Raw genomic sequence first — 20,347 nt, 5'->3', positions numbered from 1 at the left:
GTTCTTTTCCTATGTACCTATAATTAACAATCCCATCATCAACTAAACCAGAATTTATTTTAACACATCTGCTTAGTGCCACAGGGCTCAAACATGAAACCCCGTTGATGCAGATGGTCATTTTTTAAAGTGTTCATCCAAATTGATAGGTTGTTCTGTCCCATGACAGAACCTACTGGATCCTCAGAAAACCCTATTTCTGTTTTTCTCATCTATCTTCCATGGATTGATTTACCTGTTGTTTATCGTACTTTCCAATTCTTCAACCAAGATTATGTAACACTATCTTTTAAATATGGGGAACAATCCGTTATGGAATAATTCCTGAAAATATCCCCAATTATACTCTTTCAATTTTTATGTCAATATGATAGAAATAGAAATGTTCTCTCAACTCATACATTTCTATTTTACTAGCAAGTTTTTTTCTTTTAACATTTTGTTTTGTTTAGTATTCACACTCTTCCCTAAGTAAATGATGATATGAATGCATAAAGATTTTCTATGGCTTATGACTTCTCATCTACTTTTAATATCCTCCTAAATTGTTGTATTTCCAGTCTTGGGCTTTTGTAAGGTGATGATACCTATGTTGCTGACATAATGGTATCTGAATTGATACTGATGGAAAACCTTGCTTCTATTACATGGTGTGGTGTTTATGTTTCCAAGTACAGAGGAAAACAATACTGTCGCTATTCAAATCCACTATCTTTAGCTAAAAATTATTCAAAATATTTTACCTAAATATATATGGTCAATTTGGTTCAGCTCATTTTCACATGCTGCTAATAAGAAATGAACATATAAAACAATTTTGAGGACACTGTATTCACCATTTTCTTTCTGTTCAACCTATGAATTTTGAATTCCACCTTGATTTGGATAAAATAATAAGAATTGTTCTTAAAATGCTGATTAAAATTAAAGGGTTTTATTATCTTATTATCTGATGTTATCATAAAGCTTGTTATCTGGATGTTACCATGGATTTTATCATGTCCAGCAGCTTAGCATACTTCCTTCATAATGTTACAATAAAAGTAACTATTGCACCTAATTTTATATCCCATAATAAAAGAATGACACTGAAGAATCAGTTCTGGTCTAAGTTCTTAATAAAAAGGAAATGCTGAGAATTTTATAATGTTTTATTCTATGCATGGTAAGAATCAGTAAGGGTGATCAAAATATTTTGGATGAATATTAATTCAACTTTGAATCAAATACTTCTTACATTTATTGCTATCATTTTTAGTGGCAATAAAAATTTACTTAAAATTTTTCATGCTTTCCACAATTATCATAAAGTTTAAATTTAATGTTGAGTAAACCTTGACATGTATTTTGTTATTGCATTGTGACATGATAAAGATGTGTTTTGGTTACATATAAAAATGACATAAAAATCTCCCAGACATATTTTCATACTTCCTTTTTTATACAAATCTGTAATACCAAAGACAATACAAATCTATACTGTATCTTTGATTAATTAACACAGACCAAGAATCTGTCTAAATTTGAGATCAGTTTTCAAGTATGGTCTTGACAATGATTTTAAAATATCAAACTATTGTGAATCATAGAATCTCAGTCAGAAACTTGCTTATTCATAAAAAAGAAACAGTTTTTGAAAATTTTATATAATCACCCAGATTCTACTAGGTGTTATCTCCATGTAGCATCAGGAACTTAAAACACATAAACACTTTACTCTCACTTGGTAAGATTAAAAAAAAAAAAAAGGATAAATGAAATAATATTAAGGTGATCTAGTTGAGGGCCTTTCTCACATTAAACATTCAAAAATTTTGAGACTTTGTATTGGATTGTAGTGAAAAAAAATGCTAGAGGAATATTTCAGTTACCTGCCAGAGTTGGCCTGCAGAGAGCTGGTGGTTAGCATCACTCCACATCTGCATTCGGGGACAACATGTGGGTAGCTTGAAATAACCAAGGGGTATTTACTCCCAGGAAATCCGAAGACGCTACAACTTTTCTCCCCTACACCAAGAACTGGAGTAAACCACTCTTAACTAAGAGACTACCAATTTGCCCAAACACATATTAGCATTTTTAAAATTTTAAAAATAAAAAAAAAGCTCTAATTATTTGACGGCATAGCAGAACCAAACATGCATGCTAATCTTTTAAAGCGAGGTCCCAACTCGTTAAGGTAATCATAATTTTCATCCTGATCAGAGACTGCTGATCCTAAGGAGCTCAGAGATCCAGCTAATGACCCTGTTCCCTCAAAAGCGTAGGTCTGGAGGGAGTCAAAAGGAGGGGCACAAGGATCAGTATTAGCTTCTTCGAGCTTTTCTAGAATGAATTTCCGGAAGATGGCACTGTCTGGGCCAACCTGTAAGGACTGGCGGTACAGACTCCTGATTTCTGCGGGAGCGGTTTTCCGTGTCTGGCGTTCCCGCAAGATGGTGCTACTCCTCAGCTCTGCAATATCAAAAGCCTCTGTATCTTCTTCTCCTCCCCCTTCATCGTCGTATCTGAATATATTCTCTCGGAAGTCTTCACCTTTCTCCGGAAAGAGAGTCTGCTTTCTTCGCTGTTTCAGTCCTAAGATCAAAAAAACAAACCCTGACAAAGAAAGCGTATGAGGACATTAATTAACATAGTATAATAAGTATAATATGTGTTAATATAAGTTTATATTCATCAATATTACATATTATTTATTTATTTATTTTATTTATTTTTTTTAAAGATTTTATTTATTTATTCATGAGAGACAGAGAGAGAGAGAGAGGCAGAGGGAGAAGCAGGCTCCCAAGGAGCAGGGAGCCCGATGCGGGACTCGATCCCAGGACCCCGGGATCATGACCTGAGCCGAAGGCAGAGGCTTAACCATCTGAGCCACCCAGGCGCCCATTATTTATAATAAACTTTACAATCCTTGCTTTTGTTAAAAGCTCAAGACATGAGTTTAGATTTTATGATTATAAGACAAAAGAAAACAAACAGCTGAGCCTTGAACAATGCAGGGGTTGGTGACATCATTCCCTGCACAGTGGAATATCCTCGTGTAACTTTTGAATCCCCAAAACTCAACTACAGTATTTGCTGTTGAAAATTTACTAAAGGGTCATGCAGAATGACATAAGGCAGTGTAACAATATTTCTGGCTGATGATTTAGAGCAGAAAAACATCATAAAAATAAAAGTGAACTGTTTTGTGATGATAATCAATTTAAAATCGTATTTTTTATATATTGAAAACAGAAAAAGAAAAATAGCATAAGGGAACATTTTTCAATCTATATGCATTTGTCAATTTTAGTAACCAATAATCCACGTTAAGAGAAGTTAAACACAACAGAGCAGTTTGAAATTCCCCACTGAGACTAATTCTGTGGCATAATGAGTTTCTACGTTAATATTCATTGACTACAAAGTATATGCCACCAGATAGTTGGTTTAGAACCTGTGCTCAGTGATACCGCATTAATTTCAGAAAGCCCAAACTATGATTTTTTAAAATCATAACACTGGTACGCCCACAATCAATATTTATTATATAAGATAATTTTAATATCACATAAAAACAGAATAATTTCAAAGCACCTTTTTTTCTATTTTTAGAGAAAATTGTGCATGTATGTGTGTGTGTGTGTGTGTGTGTCAAGAATAGCCAACCCTTTCATAGCCTTTAAACTATTCAGAATTTCACCTATAGGAATTGAAACAAACATGAAGTGATGTTATTAATATTATCATAAAGAGAAATACATTAGGCAATACCTTATATAAATCTTACCTTTTAAAAAATTGGAATAGTGTTCTTGAAATAAGGTCATTGAGTTTGAATCCAGGTACTGTGAAACTCAGCTAAGATACGTGGTTGATATAGAAAGGGAGCTAATAAATAATTTTTTCAGTCTATGAATTGGAGAGAGTATTCATGACATTTTCAAAGAAAACTACTGACTATTGGTTGACCCATACTTCCCACCATCTAAATCTTACTCATGCCCTGACTGTGAGGCTGTCCTTGGTTTACTCATGGGGTTTTTGGACTTGGTTTAGGTCTGTCCCTATGAGTAAATCAGTACTTGTCACCCTTCAAACACTACACTGTTTTTACTACACTTGATTCTGATACCCAGCTATGTAGCTCCATATTCGGTTTTAGGATCAAAGACCATTAAAAATTATCTTAAAAGCTGAGGCTGGGTAGGAAAGAATGGTAATTTGGATGGTAAAGAGGAATGCATGATTTTTTGAAGCTTTGAGAAATAATAGAAGAGTGAGGGCAAAGCAATCCCTGAAACATAGATGCCATTTTGAGCAGTGAGTTTGGGATTATAGAACCCGTGGCTGATATAATTGTTCTCAACACTCAATAAAGTGGTGTTGACTTTTGACATGAAGTTATAAGGGAAGCAAGAGAGGGTTTAGATTATATATACTGGTATGTTAAAGAAAGAGAAAAGGTTACACAAAATGAATTATTTGTAGTCTTGGAAGCCTGACTTTTTGGGGTTCATTTGCCTCGTCTGTAAAGTGAATATAACATTTGCTTCTAAAAACAACAACAACAGACAAACAAACAAACAAACAAAAAAACGGAGTTTGGGGCACCTAGGTGGCTGAGTTGGTTAAGTGGCCGACTCCTGATCTCTGCTCAGGTCATGATCTCGGAGTTGTGAGATCCAGCCCCACAGGGTCACTCTTATTTTTCATTTACTCCACTGGTTTAAGAATTGCAACATATTCAGAAGAGCAATTAAACACACACACACACACACGCCCATACCATGCTGTGATAATAGAATTAACTATTTTTTTATATTATATCACATTATTTCCAGGAAATGAAGACGGGTTCAGTTCAGCACTACTTACCAAATATTATCATGATGCTTATCAAAATAGCAAGTATGACTTCTGTTCTGAATCCCATGGCAAGTGTAAGGTCCTTATTCCTGCAGGTGTGTGTACTGCCTGAGTCATCACAGTCACAGATATGTATGGTAAGGGTGTTTGTACTTGTAAGTGACGGGATTCCATTGTCAGCAATTAGGACAGACATGTAGAAGACAGGCTCTTCCTGAACGCTAAAACCAGTTCTATTGGTCAAAATTACAGCTGTGTTATCTAAAACAAAAACCCATGTGCATAATTTTTCAATAATATAAAAGAAATTCATACCAGTTACATGCACTAGAGCAATGTATAGATATATCATGTAAGTTTAAATAGTAAAGAAGAAATTTCTGATAAAAAGTCAAAAGATCCACTCAGAAAGTCATTATTGGTTTGGCGTTGCCTTAACCCTAATTACATAATTAGACAAATTACATGAATCCATTCCAAAATGTCTTTGATAAAGATAGAAAACGTTAACTGTGGAACATAGAAAACAGCTTTTTAAACAGATGTCAATATTTTATAGAGGCTGCTATCAAATTTATGATGACAGTATGAGTTTCATTTGGGTTCTTTACTCATGACAGTGCTTTTTCTAATAGAAACTCATTCTTTTCACAAATACTATAAATGCACAAGATTTTCAAAGTCATCAACCAATATCAGAGCAAGTGGTCTCAAATCATGCATTTATTAATGAGACAGAAGGATTAGTTTCATTTGGTAGGAAAAATTCTATTGGGATGTTTCATTTTACTTTGACATTATTAACCCACTTTCTATTTAAAATTCAGATAACAGTTAAGCCTCAGTAGCACTGATCACTCTTCTAGACAGAACATTTAAAAAATTAACAAAGATGAACAATATATGCTTCGACACTTTTGAAGTTGTTTTCCCCTGAATCCCAAAATATTCCAAGTAACCTTTTTTGGTGCAATTTCTTGTGTCTGACTCCTATATTTCCCCCTCTTTTTTTTATTGCCATCCCCCAAAATATTTTCTGTAGTAATCAAAACTTAGAATACACGAACAGTAAAATGCAAAGAAATGAAGTGTTTGAAAATGTGTGCCTGCTAACCACTTATCCCAAATCATTGTTTAAGACGAATTCTCCATCATGCTTTGGAACCTATAAAACTTGTGATTTTATTTACTAGGCAGATTGAAAAGGTAAGAGAGTTTACATTTTTCAATTCATATTTTATCAGATTCTTAATCACAAATATTAAACCAAATTAATTATTTTCTTTGTTTTAATATACATATTTTACCCCAGTGACTTATACTAATATAAACAAATCTAAGCTCTAATTTATTTCTTCTATTGATATTTGCATTTTTATCCTAAGTTTAGTTGAGTTTCCTTCATGGAGAAATTTGACAAGGAGAAAAGGGAGAGAACATGCCTGCATTTATGCTCCCACAAAAGATCTTCCATAGATCAAAGCCTAAAATCAGGTGTAAGGAAGGACATCTGCAGGTGTTTGCCTATGGATACTTGAGTAATAAATCCTATGGTGTTTCTTATCTTTAAGATATAAAGTAAAATTAAAATAGATTCATATTATGACAAGAAAATCTTTTACTGACGTGAAAGAAAAAAGAACAGAGTGGTTTTATGCAAAGTCAATCCACTTCTATATGGAAGGAGAAGATATTCTGTCTCTGCAGACAAAATCCTTTGGCACACTGTGTCCTTAGATTGATATAATCATTTCATTTTGAAGGAAAGAGAATAATCTTAAACCAATTTTATATATTTATAGCTTCTAATTAATGACTCCAAATATCTGTGAATCAATCCAGCTAACATGACTGTAAGTATATATCATTTTCTTTCCCATAGATTGAAGTTTGAGTTTTACAAGGACATGAAAGGAACAACTGTGTCTGCACAGCCGTTATATTTGCAGGGTCATTCAGGTTTTGCAAGGTCTTGTAGCCACTGGAGACTTGATAAAGTGTTTCTCATTTAAAGAAACCCACTGAGAAATGGGGCTAGTATTTTCAGAACTTGACTTCGGGTTTTGTTTACCATTTTCACTGCCACTCTGTTCTATTTCTCAACATTATCATATTGCAAGAACCCTATAAAAAGCAACATTATAAATCCCCTTAAAATCAAGCACACTTTTCAAAGAAAGGATCAAAAGCCATCATGAGTGAATGGCATTACCTTCATTATCTATGATTATGAAACTTGAGTTCTTTGTGTCTTCCACAGGTAGATTAAAGTAAAAGTGATGATCTTCTATGGATTCATCTCTATCCACTGCACTGATGGTCTGAATTACCTAGGGAAAATAGAAACAGGTTGCTTGGTTTTTGATTCAGGAATATAATTAATGTTATCAAGATTATTATCATTATTAGTATTAGCTTTTATCAAAATTGCCTTACCAAAATTTTTGTATATATTGCAAGGGTAACTCAATTTGGGGAGAATGTTAAAATATTTTCTCAGGTTAAAAATAAGTTTACTTGCCCTTTCAAAAGAGTGTTTTGATATTACATAATCAATTCTTGTTGGGGGCTGAAATGATTTCTATCAGTTAAGTTCGTTAGAAATTCTCAAAATACTGCTGCTATAAATCAAGATTTCCTCCCATCCTCTAGGCCTGATTTCCCCCTTTCTTCCTTTTTTCCTTCTCCCTTCCTTATCTGAATAGCAGCCATTAGGATTTGTTGAAGTTATATATTCTCTGCTCATTTGGGAGCATAGCTGTGGTAAACTTATTGTCTTACTGAAGTATTAGCTAAACTAATGAGTTTTCAAATAGATTTGCGGAAATAATGCATTTAGAGCTTAGGGGCAATGTACATGATTTCCTTTGACCCATAAAGATTATAACAAAAGTGTTCCACATCAAATAAAGTCCTATTTCAGATCATAAAAAAGTGAAGTAATGCAGTTATGAACACATCAGTTCACATTTAATTCTTTTCTTTCAAGACATGAATGTTTCAGTCAAGTGGTTCATTATTGTCAAAAAGGAGATAGGCTGTCAAGATCATATAGTGAGATTGTGATTAATTCTGGAAATCAAAGTAAATTGATTACAGAAGTTATTGTTTTGAATTTTCTAGAATTAAAGTGCTTTTAACAATGTGTCAAACAAGAATATCTTTAGTTGCCAGATGACAGACCCAAATTTTATAATGTTATACTTCAAAGAATAGATATCTCTCCACATGAAGTCTTATAAAACCAGTGTAATTTGTACGCTATTTCTCTACATCGATTTATCTTTTTTTTTTTAAAAGGTTTTATTTATTTGACAGAGAGAGACACAGCGAGAGAGAGAACACAAGCAGGGGGAGTGGGAGAGGGAGAAGCAGGCTTGCCGCTGAGCAGGGAGCCGATGTGGGGCTCAATCCCAAGACCCCAGGATCATAACCTGAGCCGAAGGCAGACGCTTAACGACTGAGCCACCCAGGCGCCCCCATCGATTTATTTTTCTTTATAACACATTCCTAGTCAAATCATATTCATATAGTGTTAATTAAATAATCTAATAAAACATTTTCATTCAATCCATGCCTCCAATAATAAATTTACATTGTATTAGGGTAATGCTTTTATTTTGGATTACCATAATAGCCACAGTGAAGGGTGGGGGGACTTGAAACTCTGATATTTTGAATCCTGGTGTTGCCAATTACTAGTTTTTTGGGATTTTTTTTTAACATTTTATTTATTTATTTGACAGAGAGAGCGCGCAAGCACAAGCAGGTGGAGTGGAGAGGGAGAAGCAGGCTCCCCACTGAGCAGGGAGCCCAATGCAGGACTCCAACCCAGGACCCCAGGATCAAGACCGGAGCTGAAGGCAGTTGCTTAACTGATTGAGCCACCCAGGTGTCCCACTAGATTTTATTCTTAAAAAATGGAGATACTAATACTTAAGTTTTAGGAATGATGTTTAGAATTATATGTCATAGCTTTTCAAAGTGCTTGTCATACAGTCAGTACATGTTTATAAGGTGTTTTCTTCATGAAAACGTGGAATTGTTGGGATTTGCATAGACAAGATGGTATTCTGAATACTGTGTGTAATCTTATTACATATATATTTGTTTAATTAAGGTTGATAACAAATTGTAAAAACTCATGTTTACCTTATTGACACATGCAGTCTTGATTTTTAGACAAGGAATAATTTATCTCACTACCTGACTTTCTGTATTAAATACACGCATCAGACTAAAGGTTGAAAATGTTTTCCTTTTGTGTATGGAGGCTTAAGAACACTGGTGAGATTTTGACTTTGTATATCTTTTTAAATAATTTTAATTAATTAAATTACTCTCTACATATGTACAGGTAAACTGAATATGCATAGGTTTCAATACCCTGGCCCCTTTCTAACGTATATCCTTCCACTTACACTTGCTTTATAAATTGACTTCCATATGCTTTATGGGTTTTACCACTTTGCAAAAATAGGAAGCCACTGACATAATACAATCAGTTACATAGCAGGTACAATTAATTCTTTTGAATTAACCCTGAATGTGTACACTATTCCTGAGAACAAATTTCTAGAAAAGAGCCAACATTAATGAACACAAAACGCTTGACTACGAATGCTCATTTTTTCCTTTTCACATGACAATGGAAATGTTTTTGTTTTAATCTTCCAGTAAAATTCTAAGAAAAAATCTTGTTGCATTGATTAGATTTCTAAACTATTTCCTTACATCTACTTGCCTGGGGCCCATCACTGTCATACACATTGATGAGAGGAGCAAAGGCAAATCAAAAGCAAAGGGTAGACAAAGTAGACAAACATGGATGGTTATATTATGACAAATTCTGAGAGCTCAAATTTTTAAATTCCCCTTTGTCCTCAGTAGAATTCTGTCCAGTTTTTTTCTGAACCAATACATGTGATATTCCATTTATGACACTTTAAAATCTATAATGGAAATATATTGTGACAGCCTAGAAAATCTAAAAATAACCACTTCTACGTATTGTCATAGCCAATCTTCACAATTATCCTATGCAATAAATCCCATTATTGTCCCCATTTTATATTTACTTAGATTAAGGTTCAAGTCACCTAAGTATCTTGGATAAGTAAAATGGCTGGGTCAGAATTTGAATGCAAGCTGATGCTACCAGTATGAAATGAGTAGTACGTGTGGCCCCCAGAGCAATTTTCTTCAGATTTATTGAGAAAAATAAAATTGATAAATGTTTAAAATGTACATCATAATGATTTGAAACACATATACACTGTGAAAAGATTCTCTCCTGGTAATTAATTACCATAGCTATCACCTTGCATATTTATCATTTTTAAAAGTTCTACTGTCTTAGCAAATTTATACAAAGAGTATTAGCTATAGTCACCATGTTATACATTAGATCCTTAGACTTTATTCATCTTATAACTGAAAGTTATATTCTTTTACCAACCTTTCCCCATATCGCCCAGCCTCAAGCCCCTGGCAACAACTTTCTATTCCTCCCAGGCACATTGTTCAAGACCTAGACCTGTTCTTGTTCATAAAGTTTGCATACAAAAATATACTGTAATGGAGGTGGTATGCAAGAAGCAAACAAAACCAAGTCTCATAAAAGACAGACATACAGAGAAATAAATAATATAATTGTCATAGAAGGGATATAGACCAAAAATAATGGTTGGGGAAAAAAAGAAGAAAATAATCTGAGTATAATATTTAGGAAAAAGAAATGATTTTCCAAACTGAGCAAATGAGCTAATACTTGAGCAAAAAATATGAATTAATGGGGAAAGTGTGATCCAGATAAAAGAATACCATGTGAAAACCAAGAATGCAGAGAGATCATATGTTATTACATAGAAATACATGAAATTTTCATTTTTTTAAGTCAAAGAGAGTTAAACATTGGCAGTTTCATAAGTTTCAACTTAATCATTTTATGGAACTACAAACAGTAATTGACTTTAAAGATAATCATGGGAAAAAAGATAATCATTTCGTGTCCATCAATTACTTTGCACTGACTTTTTTTTCTAAAAAAAAGAGGCACACATGGGCCAGCTTACTAAAATGTCATTCTTAGATTATTATGTTGATAAAAAAAAATCACTACAACATTCATTTTCACACAAAATATAGGTCTGACCTTTATTAAACATGCAATTTGGGGCACCTGGGTGGATCAGTCAGTTAAGTGGCTGTCTTTGGCTCAGGTCATGATCCTGGAGTCCGGGGATCCAGTCCCGCATCGGGGTCCCTGCTCAGCGGGGAGCCTGCTTCTCCCTCTGACTCTCCCCCCATCTCATGCTCAATCTCTCTCTCTCTCTCAAATAAATAAATAATAATAAAAAAATCTTTAAAAAAACATGCAATTTCTTTGATAGCTAGGCAAAGAAGCAAGTATCATGTGGATTTGGAGCAAACAGGTAATACATTTTTTTTTAATTCTAATATAATAGATGGATTTATTTTATTTTTTTAATTTTTTTATTATTATGTTATGTTAATCACCACACATCACATCATTAGGTTTTTTTTTGTTATATTAATCACCATACATTATATCATTAGTTTTTGATGTAGTGTTCCATGATTCATTGTTTGCGTATATCACCCAGTGCTCCATGCAGAACATACCCTCTTTAATACCCATCACCAGGCTAACCCATCCTCCCACCCCCCTCCCCTCTAGAACCCTCAGTTTGTTTTTCAGAGTCCATTGTCTCTCATGATTCATCTCCCCCTCCGATTTCCCCCTCTTCATTCTTCCCCTCCTGCTATCTTCTTTTTTTTTTTTAACATATAATGCATTATTTGTTTCAGAGGTACAGATCTGTGATTCAACAGTCTTGCACAATTCACAGCGCTCACCACAGCACATACCCTCCCCAATGTCTATCACCCAGCCACCCCATCCCCCCCCCCCCCCCACCACTCCAGCAACCCTCAGTTTGTTTCCTGAGATTAAGAATTCCTCATATCAGTGAGAACATATGACACATGTCTTTCTCTGATTGACTTATTTCCCTCAGCATAACACCCTCCAGTTCCATCCACGTCGTTGCAAATGGCAAGATTTCATTCCTTTTGATGGCTGTGTAATATTCCATTGTATATATATACCACATCTTCTTCATCCATTCATCTGTCGATGGACATCTTGGCTCTTTCCATAGTTTGACTATTGTGGACATTGCTGCTATAAACATTGGTGTGCACGTACCCCTTTGGATCCCTTCATTTGTATCTTTGGGGTAAATACCCAGTAGTGCAATTGCTGGGTCATATGGCAGCTCTATTTTCAACTTTTTGAGGAACCTCCACACTGTTTTCCAGAGTGGCTGCACCAGCTTGCATTCCCACCAACAGCGTAGGTTCCCCTTTCTCCGCCTCACTGCCAACATCTGTCCTTTCCTGACTTGTTAATTTTAGCCATTCTGACTGGTGTGAGGTAATATCTCATTGAGGTTTTGATTTGGATTTCCCTGATGCCAAGCGATGTTGAGCACTTTTTCATGTGTCTGTTGGCCATTTGGATGTCTTCTTTGGAAAAATGTCTGTTCATGTCTTCTGCCCATTTCTTGATTGGATCATTTGTTCTTTCGGTTTTGAGTTTAAGAAGTTCTTTATAGATTTTGGATACTGGCCCTTTATCTGATATGTCATTTGCAAATATCTTCTCCCATTCTGTCGGTTGTCTTTTGGTTTTGTTGACTGTTTCCTTTGCTTTGCAAAAGCTTTTTATCTTGATGAAGTCCCAGTAGTTCATTTTTGCCCTTGCTTCCCTTGCGTTTGGCGATGTTTTGGAGCAAACAGGTAATACATTTTGAGTCTGTTTCTTTACCTGAACAGTACATATCAATGAAATCTACCTCCAGTATTAGTTGAGGAATACATTTTTGAATAAGATTACAAACTATAAATTGAAATATGAACTATAAATCAGTGTACAGGTATTGAGTATTAATTGATATAAGTTATCAATTCCTCTGAATGTGTTTTTTTTTGTTTTTTTAAAAATTTTTTTTTAAAGATTTTATTTATTTATTTGAGAGAGAGAGTGAGAGACAGAAAGAGCACAAGAGGGAGGAGCGGGGGAGGGAGAAGCAGACTCCCTGCCGAGCAGGCAGCCCGATGCGGGACTCGATCCAGGGACTCCAGGATCATGACCTGAGCCGAAGGCAGTGCTTAACCAACTGAGCCACCCAGGCGCCCCTTCTGAATGTGTTTAACAATTTCTTTCAATAGAAACACGTTAAACAAAAAGTGAGAATTGCAATAAATGAATACATGGGAGGATTTTTAAAATTTCATCTAAATTGCTTGCTTATGTAGTTATTCTAGGTATTTGTACTTTGCATCAAGCTACAGATGTGAATTATTTCTCCCATTGTCAAGAAATATTGTCAACAAATTTGAAGAAGACTGTCACTTTTTGTACCACTCCACTGAAGAAATGATACAAAATTAGACTTGCTTAGATAAAATAAAGGATTCAAAAAGGCTGTTGAATATCTGGTCAAAAGGTCAAAGTATTAATTAATACAATAATCAAAGTAGAGCTAACAAGAAAATTTAGTCTATAGTCTCTGTTTTCTTTCTTTGTTTAGCACGTTATTAGGAGAAAAATGTTAAGAAGCTCATGATATTTTAATATCATGGTCTGGACAGAAGCATAGATACTCTGTTTCCAAAAAGACTTTTTTAACCAAATTATATGTATTTAAGTGTCATAGATACGTAATGTTTTGCCATTTACTTACAAATATCTACTTATATTCAGTTAAAAATTTTACTTACTTAAAGTTTTATCTCAGTATATATTTCATTTCTTTTGTTAAATTAATTTTTAAAACAAATCTTATAAAATTCATATAAAATCAGCATATATAAATGAAAAAAATAAATTATAAAATTATCTGACTAATATCCCAAAGGTATCCATTCAGCAAATATTTCATTGGTATTTGGAGCACCCCAAGCCATCTCAGGCCCTGGGGGTGAAAGAGGGCCAGGACCAAGCGTCTCCATCACCACTGTTGACATTATAGTGGAGTAGAGGGACATAATACCTAAAGTAAAGAAGAAAAGTGCAGACTAAAACACCCAATATTTGGGGGTCAGAGGACCTGGCATCTAAAAAAAAATTAGATTATACTTCAGAGGTGAGCAGTGATGATATCACGAATGTTCTAGAAGGGCATATTACAGAGTTTGTACTTTATACTGAGGTCCACTCACAAGTTCTAAATTGGAAAAAACATGATTTTATTTTTTATTTAGGATCCCATAATCCAAATGATTGGGAAAAATCTGCATTTTAGAATGTTCATTCTGAAGACATCCTTAGTGTGAATGTGGAAATAGGGAACCTAGTGAACAAGCTGTTGCCACAATCCAGGAGAGCAGTTTGTACTCAAAACCTCCTGAAGTGATCTATAAAGACAACAACAATCACAGTTACAGAATGTGAGTTCTTTTTAATGAGAAATTATATGGAAGTTGCTGAAGTGTTTACATAAACTAAAGATGGTAACAACATGCTCTCAGGTGAAGACATCGTTTCCCAGGCTCCAAATTTCCCACAGGGAAAGTTGTTATCGTCAAAGTAACATTTCACCATTTCTAAGATGACACACAATATATTCTTTGGACTACTGTCCCACCACTAAAAATGGACGGCCATGGAAATTGTCTACATGCCTTCAGACTTAACTGATAAAAATAACTAATGAGCAATAACTGTGGGTGTATCCCTGCGTGAGGGCCGTGAGACTGGATAATGAGAAGTTTGATTTTATAGGAGCGTCCTTCAGCAGAACTGTTCATGGTTCACTCCAGAAGATGTGTTGAGTCCCTGGTAGGGTCTCAAGAGTGAGGATAGAGTAAAATTGACCTATTACAGGGGTACTTAGGGGACGGAACCAAGAGAATTAGTGATTGATTGGATATGAAGAATACAAGAGTAGAATGAATTAAAGATTATGTCCACACATCCTTCCTGCATAACTTGGTGAGTTGCAGTAATTTTGCAAGGGATGTTGAAAAAAAACAAAAAAAATGGGGCAGGCTTGGAAGACAATTTGGTGTAACCTTAGGGTATATAGATAAAAATCTCTAGTTAATTGGGCATACACCTTGAAATACAGGAGAAAAAACTGGCATAAAGATCCAGAAGTCATTTGAATATGAACTTTAATTAAGACATAGGTGCGACTGAAAGCAAAGAGTAATTTTGAAAAAAAAAAAATTAAAAGGACAGGACACAAGAGAGAAACGAGGTGAGAAGAAAACCAGATTATAACATGGGACCATGGAAATTTAGGCAACAGAAAATTTTTACATGGAGACAATGTAAATGTCTTTACATTAGAATATTGTTATGAAAGAATCTAAAAATCGCTGATATTATACTTTACTTCTGGAAAAGATATTTGGTAACAGTTAAGATAATGGGAATCATTAGTTTGAAAAATTAGAACTATTTCCACCAAACAGGAAAGGCAAATTGCCCTGATGTCAGCTCATTCATTATATTCATTCTGCAAACCACTGAGCACTCTCTCCCTCCTCTCCTCCCCACCCTGGGCATTTACACACTAAGAACAAAAACAAAAATTCTGTTTATCCATGTAGATCATTAAGGAAGTGCATGATTTTCTCCAGAATGGAGTGCAATTATTCTGGCATTTTGATTTTCTATGATGAATGTATTACCTATCCGAAGCAGATAGACACTTTTTAATTTGTCATCCTGCCCAGCAATTAAGCCTGTGGGAAATAAGATCAAGAATGACCTTCACAATGGGGCGTCTGGGTGGCTCAGTTGGTTAAGTGCTGGACTCTTGGTTTCCGCTGAGGTCACGAGATTGATCCCCACGTGGAGCCTCACCTGAGGCTCCGAGCTTAGGGGGAAGGTCTGCCTGAAGTTACCCTCCCTCTGCCTCCCCCACTACTTGTGCTCTCTCTCTCTCACATAAATAAATAATCTTTTTTTTTAAAGATTGATCTTAACAGTATGAGAAAACAAAATATTTCCTTACTGATTTTCAATTTATTACATGTGAAAATGATAGTATTTTGTATATATTGTGTAGATATGCATTAAATTAATTCTGCTTTTTTAAAAAAAATTTTAAACTTAAGAACATTTAACATGAGATCTACCCTCTTAACAAGATTTTAAGTGCACAATGCCACATTGTTAACTCTAGGCACTGTGTGTTGCAGCAGATTGCTAGCACTTACTCATCTTGCATAACTGGAACTTTATACCTGTTGAACACCAACTCTCCATTTTTTATATTTTTAAATGTGACTCCAGGAAAATTTAAAATTCCATCATATTTATTTGGCAGCTCGGCACTAGATCTCATTTTCTCGACTAAATATCCTTCTTATCGGTAACTTTTTTTTTAAATTTTAAAATTTTTTTTATTTTTAAAGATTTTATTTATTTATTTGAGAAAGAGAGTATGAGAGACAGAGAGCACGAGAGGGAAGAGGGTCAGAGGGAGAAGCAGACTTCCCGCCGAGCAGGGAGACCGATGTGGGACTCGATCCCGGGACTCCAGGATCATGACCTGAGCCGAAGGCAGTCGCTTAACCAACTGAGCCACCCAGGCGCCCCTATCAGTAACTTTTTTATGTGTATTTCACATATCACTGTATGGACCTGAGCTTCAGAAGACTATGATGAAGTGGTAGTGTGAAAGCAGAGATTTCTTCCTCATCATTGTTTTAAAGTAGGCTACCACACGTGTTTCAGTATTAAGCGAGATTTTGACTATTGAATCGAGTGCTAGCATTATCATTTTATTCTTACTATATTTATTATGGCTGCATTTTATCTTGGTTCATTTGTTACCCTGAATTTAAGTTTTAATTTTGTCAAAGGGCTTCTTAGCATCACCAAATGAAAAGTTTATGTGTATCTTTTTGTTCCTTGAGATATTGACATAATGGAAAATATTAATAGATTTTAAAATACTGTTTTGTTTTTCTCCTTAAAGACAATTTTCTTTCCGTTCTGTACATCACCATTTAGTAGCTTCATAAATTGTTTTTAATTATAATTTACATATAATGCTTACAGCCATATTCTTAATAATCTTTTTGTGTTGATGTTTGCAGGTGTTTAATTTTATCACTTTTCTATGAGTAAAGCCACTTAAAGTAATTTGAGGAGCCCCCCCCCTTTGTTTCGAATGCTTTGGGAAAGTTTATATAGCATGGGGATTAGTAGTCAGTAATAATTTTAATTTCTTGGCCTAAGATATTCTCAGTAATATTAGTGATTTTTCTTTGAATCTCTATTCTTATTTTTCTTATGCCATTTCTTTTGCATTTTATTATCTTTTATTCCAGCAAATAATTTTGAACTTTTACTTTGAAATAACTGTAGATTCTCAGAAAATTTCAAAAACAGTGCAAAGAGCATTTTAAATACTTCTTTCAGCTAAGCCAATGGTTACATCTGACATAACTGTACTACAATATCAATTTGCAGAAATGGAAATGGGTATAAAATACTGTTAAATAGATAATATAATTTATTCAGTTTTCACTTGTTCTTACATCCACGTGTGTGTGTGTGTGTGTGTGTGTAACTCAAACAGTTTGATCTCATGTAAAGACTAGTGTCTTTACATCCAATCAGAATACAGAAGAGTTTTGTCACCACATGTATGAACTCCTTCATACTACTCTTTCTTGCCACACTTAGTCCCCACTCCTTCCCTTGTTCCTTGGCAACCACTAATTCCTTCTCCGTCTCCTACGGTTTTGACTTTTAGAGGATTTACTATAAATGGAATCATAGAGCATGTAAGGTTTAGGGTGTTGCTGTTTTCACGAAACATAATGCCTTTGAGATTCATTGTGCTATGCATGTATAGATAATCTGTTCCTTTTATGGCCAGGTGGTATTCCATTTTATGGATGTATCAACTCTTTATTTAATCATTCCTCTGGTGACTGACATGTGGATTATTTTGTTTTTGGCTATTATGAATAAAGTTGCCATGAATATTTTTATGTGGATATAAGTATTTCTCTGACATGTGTGCAACACCCTACCCAAACGATGATTCTTAGGTTGTACAATAAGTATATATTTAGTTTTATAATAAACTGTCAAATTATTATTCATTTTTTATTTCCACCTCCTCTCCTCCCAGCATTTGATGATGTCTATGGGTGGTGTTTTCTAACCATTCTGATAGGTGTGTAGTAATAGCTCATTGTAATTTTAAACTTCATTGTCCAAATAACTAATGATGTTCAACATCTTTTCATGTGCATTTTTGTTTTCTGTATAACCTCTCAGTGAAATGTCTTGTCATGTCTTTTGCCCATTTTATAACTGGATTATTTATTGTGTTACTGTTGAGTTTTAAGAGTTCTTTGTAAATTCCAGATACAAATCCTTTGAGTAATCTTTGGTTTTCAAATATTTTCTTCCACCCTGTAGGCGTTTCTTTAATCCTTTTAACAGGGATTTACACATTTTTAAATTTTTATAAAGTCAAATTAATACCTTCTTTTTGTTATGGATTGGGCCTTTCATGATATATCTAAGAACTCTGTCTAGTCACAGAGAATAGGTTTTTCTCCTGCGTTTACTTCTAAAAGTTTTACAGTTTTAAGTTTATGTATAAGTCTATGATACATTTTGAAATAACTTTTGTATAAGGTATGAGCTTTAGGTGGCGTTTTCTATTTCTTCCCTATGAATATCCAATTGCTCCAGCAAAATTTGCTGAAAAGACTAGAGAATTTATATGTATCTTTGCATTTGCTCTGCAGTACTCTTAATGTCATCCAGATTTTCAAATTTATTAGAACACACAAATATTTTATTATAAAATGAGTATTTTACTACTATTGATCTAATTATTATTTCTTTTTTTTGATTTACATACTCACAGTTACCATTTTTCTTATACTACAAATAACAGTTTTGAAATTAATGTTTATATTGAAGTTTGTAACTTTTTAATTTTTATTTTATAAGTAATGGATTCCTTTAAGCATGGGATAAAAAATATTAATGTTTCCACCCTTATCTGCATGAGAGTTTTGTTTCTGCGCAACGTCAAGTACATACACACCTTGTAGCTCATTTAGAATCCCTTTAGAAGGGAATGAGCCCCATGTTAAGAATTTGTAAGATTACTCTTAACTGTTAATTTTAACAGTAACAAAATTAACTTTCAACAAAGGCCAATTCTACCCATTTTCTCACTTAATAGAATTTTATCTTTACTAAATCCTTTTTTTTTAAAGATTTTATTTATTTATTTGACACAGAGAGAGAGACAGAGAGAGAGGGAACACAAGCAGGGGGAGTGGGAGATGGAGAAGCAGGCTCCTGACTGAGCAGGGAGCCCGACACGGGACTCGATCCCAGGACCCTGGGATCATGACTTGAGCCGAAGGCAGACACTTAATGACTGAGCCACCCAGGCGCCCCTCTTTATTAAATCCTTATAAGATAGGGCAAAAAAATCCTTCTTTTTCAAATGAGGAGATTGGTATTCAGTGTGGTTAGATCATCATCTAATTTGGGAAGTGTGGGTGATAGTAAAATTCTCTTGTAACTATACCAATTTTTCTGTTATTGCTGTTTATTGTTGTTTTTGATGTTTCATTCCTAAATGAGGGGAACTATATTTGAATTAAAACTCATGGTTTTCTACATATGTGATTTTTTGACAATAATAAAGAATACCAATTAACCCATACAATGCCCCCAAATTAATACCAGAAAACAAATGTTTGTTGCAATCCTCTCTAAAGGACCCCTTGTGTCTCTAAAAACTGGGACAAAATAAACATATAAAAAAACAAGGAGAACATTTGAAGAATAATAAAGGGGACAAAAATTATTTTCCTATTCTGTCAATTTTTCTCAAATGGTAAAGAGGTAAATTCATCACATTCACACAGATACATTCAGTTATCACTGGAAAGCTGTGTGCTTTGTATTGCTTAAGACTAAATTAGAAGTTTAGTTGATAACATCACTCAAAAAAAAAGAGAGAGAGAGTAGACTGAATTAATAAATACCTATCTTTCCTTGACTCTGGTCACTTTGGGGCCAAGAATGATAATTAGCTGGAAAAAAATGACTTATTGTTTAGCTTTCTAATATTCTATTTTTTTAGGTTTTGTTTATTTGTCAGAGAGAGAGAGAGAGAGCACAAGCAGGGCGAGCAGCACGCAGAGGGAGAAGGAGGTTCCCCTCAGAGCAAGAAATCCGATGCAGGACTCGATCCCATGAGCATGGGATCATGACCTGAGCGGAAGGCAGATGCTTAACAAACTGAGCCACCCAGGCATCCCAATAGGAAACTGCTGGGAGGGTTTGGTTTTTTTTTTGTTTTGTTTTGTTTTTTAAGATTTTATTTATTTGACAGAGAGAGAGAGAGAGAGAGAGAGCACAAGTAGGCAGAGCTGCAGGCAGAGGGAGAGGGAGAAGCAA

At 34.5% G+C, this 20,347-nt stretch overlaps 1 protein-coding gene across 1 annotated transcript in view; it reads right to left on the bottom strand.

Annotated features, from left to right (window-relative positions):
* Positions 1 to 2,107: 2,107 nt before the first annotated feature.
* The window catches only part of CDH19 (cadherin 19), a 72,528-nt gene continuing 54,288 nt past the window's right edge, over positions 2,108 to 20,347 (bottom strand). Inside the window, exons 9-11 of the mRNA XM_021686407.1 lie at positions 7,067 to 7,184; positions 4,864 to 5,115; positions 2,108 to 2,598 (exon numbers count right to left, since the gene is read on the bottom strand). Coding sequence (XP_021542082.1) covers positions 2,108 to 2,598; positions 4,864 to 5,115; positions 7,067 to 7,184 — 861 coding nt within the window. The remainder of the gene's footprint in view (positions 2,599 to 4,863; positions 5,116 to 7,066; positions 7,185 to 20,347) is intronic.

The sequence above is a fragment of the Neomonachus schauinslandi genome, chromosome 14, assembly GCF_002201575.2.
Source record: "Neomonachus schauinslandi chromosome 14, ASM220157v2, whole genome shotgun sequence".
In the NCBI taxonomy this organism is placed as follows: Eukaryota; Metazoa; Chordata; class Mammalia; order Carnivora; family Phocidae; genus Neomonachus; species Neomonachus schauinslandi.
This window is presented reverse-complemented; position numbering and strand designations above follow the sequence as displayed.